Source organism: Lactuca serriola, chromosome 1 (assembly GCF_051521515.1).
Source record: "Lactuca serriola cultivar US96UC23 chromosome 1, Lser_US96UC23_V15, whole genome shotgun sequence".
NCBI classification, from domain to species: Eukaryota; Viridiplantae; Streptophyta; class Magnoliopsida; order Asterales; family Asteraceae; genus Lactuca; species Lactuca serriola.
The window spans coordinates 72,006,500-72,009,836 of NC_136408.1; the positions used below are offsets into that span (position 1 = coordinate 72,006,500).

Here is a 3,337-nt window from a genome sequence, read left to right on the forward strand (position 1 = left end):
TAAAGCTTAGGAGATTACTTTTGGACGCTTTGCTAGGGTTGAAGCTAAGACTGCTAATTGCTTTGTGTATACTGCATGGTTGTACATAATTAGGATTTTATAGCCTCAAAATATTTGGTTTAACTTTACTTCCTATTCCTTGTCTGGTTGTGGATTTGCGGTTAAAGTTGATTTGAATTTCTATCAAGTCTAGGTTATGTATAACTGGCATACATGGATCCATTGGCGAGATTGGCAGAAACTTCTTGCGAAGCGGAGCTGCGAGTGGGAGGAGTCTAGGATGAGTACCTAGGATCTGCGATGTAGTACCTTAGAGAACTTAAGTGTGAGTGTGTAATTTCAAGAAAACAGAGTGATTTTGGAAATTAAGACCTCAGGAAGAAGTCTAAGTCAACTACGGATAGGTGTGGAAGGTAGTATGGGCCCGTACTACTAAAAGTACAAGATTCATATGCAATTTAGGAAGAATCTCAAGTGTACTAAGGAATTACCTATGACGTATATAGTGTCTATATGTGCTTTAGTAGGTTTTGACATTTTTCCTGTGTATTTCAATACGGTGGTTACCCGAGGATCAGGCTCTGGCGATCCAGAGAGGCAAAATACCAGTTGTGAAGATATATGTGGCATCATTTCCACAGAGGTGGCTATGGCGGTCTGGGAGGCTATCCCGGAGGTGGTTGGGTCTATCAAGATCACAATGATCAAGATGTTTGACGAGCTCTATGTTGCCATCACTCAGGTTGTTGCTGCCACAACCACTGCAGTTGTTGCTACCACAAGACCACACTAGATTGATACGATGTAGTACCAAGAGTTCAACAAAACGAGGACCCCGGAATTTGATGGGATCTAAGACCTAATCGTGGTGATGAGGTGGATCGTTGATGTTGAGGGATGCTTTTACACCTGCTCTTTTCCAGATGATTTGAGGGTTTGCTTTGCATTGAACCTACTTTGCTTGGGGTCGAAGAACTAGTGGAAGTTTGTAACTACTGGCTATTCACTTGTGGAGCGGTCCGCAGTGACATGGGATCGGTTTGTTGAGATGTTTCGAGATAAGTATGTTCCATTGGTGGATAGGGAGCAACTGGATCAGGAGTAGCTATCTATCTGACAGACGGCGGAGATGGTAATTGAGATCACCGAGCTATTTTATGAGAGAGCTTTTTTCCCTAAGTACGCATCCACTGAGCAGGCACGGATGGCTGTATACTTAAGTATGATCAAGAAGCATATCAGAGAGTTCATGACGAACTCCCAGTACCGAACATTAGATGAGTTGCAATCCAATGCTAGGAGGAGGGAGATTGAGTTGGAGTTGTAGGTGAGAGAGACTGAGGTGGAGACACAGAGGATGGATAGGAGACTAGTCCGACCACAGTCAGCGGCTAAATGGATGAAACCCGCTAATTCGAGATATATATGTTAGAGGAGCCATACATGAAGTAAGTGTAGTAAGGTTTATGAGGGTCCTTTTCGAACGCTGACGGTATGCTACTTGTGTGGAAAGGAGGAGCACTTTGCGAAGGAGTGCTCAAAGGGCTTACAAGTTTGTTTCAGTTGCAACGAGGTGGCCCATGTGAAGTCTAAGTGTCCACTACTTTCATCAAGGCCAGTTCAGAATCCTGCTTCTGCGACCCTACGCATCAATGATGGGCGTCAGGGGAAGGTTGAGGCCGTGAAGGCCCAGGTTCAAGTTTTTCAGTTGATAGTAGAGGATGCCAGAGTAGCACCAGATGTCATTACTGGTATGTGTTTATTTACAGTTCTGTTGAATTTTTTTCGTATATGCTTATGTTGTGATTCTGTTAGGTACTTTCCTTGTGAATTATGTATCTGATTTGGTGTTGTTTGGCTCGGGTTCGATTCAGTCTTTTGTGTCAAGATCTTTTTGTTGAGATTTCAGTATTGCTCGTGAGGCCCTGGATCAACCTATGAGGGTGGTTATAGCTGATGATCGCATGATTTTGGCTTCCATCATATATCGGAATTGTGTATTGGAGATTTTTGGTGTTGGGTTCCCATTTGATCTCATCCCTATTACGATGGGAGATGTGTGTATGATCGCAAGTATGGATTGGTTAAGCCGGTACGAAGCACTGATTGACTACGAAAAGACATTAGTAACGTTTTGTGACCCAAGTGGGGGAGTACTGAATATTTATGGTGAGGGCACCAGGGTTACTTCTGCTTTCTGTTCCGCCGCTAGGGCGAGGCAGTGTCTTCATCATGGGTGTGAAGGATATCTGGCGTATGTGGTTGATTTGTGGGTTGAGGGAAAACTTTCAGTTCCTGATGTTCCGATTTTGAGGGATTTTCCTGATGTTTTTCCAGAGGATGTTCCCGGTGTGCCTCCCAAGAGGCAGATAGACTTTCGTATCGACCTGATCCCTAGTGGATCCCTGATTCCAAAGGTTCCATATCACCTTGCGCCACCCAAAGCAGGAGTAATACTCTCAGCTTCAGGAGCTTTTGGGGAAAGATTTTATTCGGCCGAGTAGCTCGGTGTGGGGAGCGTTGATCACTTTTTTCAAGAAGGACAGTTCACACCGGATGTGCATTAACCGTTACCCTTTGTCGAAGATTCATGACCTTTAAGATCAGTTGAGGAGGACATTCCAACAACATCCTTTCGAACTTGCTACTGACATTATGAGTTCATGGTGATGCCTTTCGGGGTCACCAACGCACCGACAACGTTCATGGATCTCATGAATCAGGTGTGTAGGCCTATGTTGGATCGATAAGTGATTGTTTTTATCGATGATATATTATTCATTTGCAAGACTAAGGTGCAACATGAGCAGCATCTACATGAGATTGTAGTAGTCCTTAGGATGAAGAGGTTGTACGCCAAGTTATCTAAGTGTGAGTTCTGGTTGCGCAAGGGTCAGTTTTTAGGACACCTCATTAACCAGAATGGTATTTTGGTCGATTCGACCAAGATCGAGGCGGTTATGCAGTGGGAGGTTCTAAAGTATCCATATGATATTTATAGTTTCCTTGAGTTGGTAGGTTATTATCAAAGATTCATCAGGGATTCCTCCAAGATTGTAGTTCCTCTCACTAGTCTAATGAGGAAGGATGTCACAATTAGTTGGGAGCATGAGCAGCAGACATCATTTGAGACACTTCGATAGAAGCTCTTTGAGGTACCAGTACTTACCCTCCATGAGGGAGTTAATGACTTTGTTTTATATTGTGACACATCGATTATGGGGTTGGGTGCTATATTGATGTAGAGGGGGTATGTGATTGCTTATGCCTTGAGGCAACTAAAGCCTCATGAGGCGAATTATCCTACCCATGATCTGGAGTTAGGGAGAGTGATCTT

General features: G+C 43.8%; 1 protein-coding gene across 1 annotated transcript; it reads left to right on the forward strand.

The window, feature by feature from the left end:
- Positions 1 to 1,937: 1,937 nt before the first annotated feature.
- Positions 1,938 to 2,504, forward strand: LOC145057068 (uncharacterized). The gene has a single exon (XM_079004836.1). The coding sequence runs from the start codon at positions 1,938 to 1,940 to the stop codon at positions 2,502 to 2,504; it is 567 nt and encodes a 188-aa protein (XP_078860962.1).
- The last annotated feature ends 833 nt before the right edge of the window (positions 2,505 to 3,337 follow it).

What these genes read in the sequence shown, in the direction of transcription:
- LOC145057068 (XM_079004836.1), top strand. Translation starts at nt 1,938, where the DNA reads ATGAGGGTGGTTATAGCTGATGATCGCATGATTTTGGCTTCCATCATA.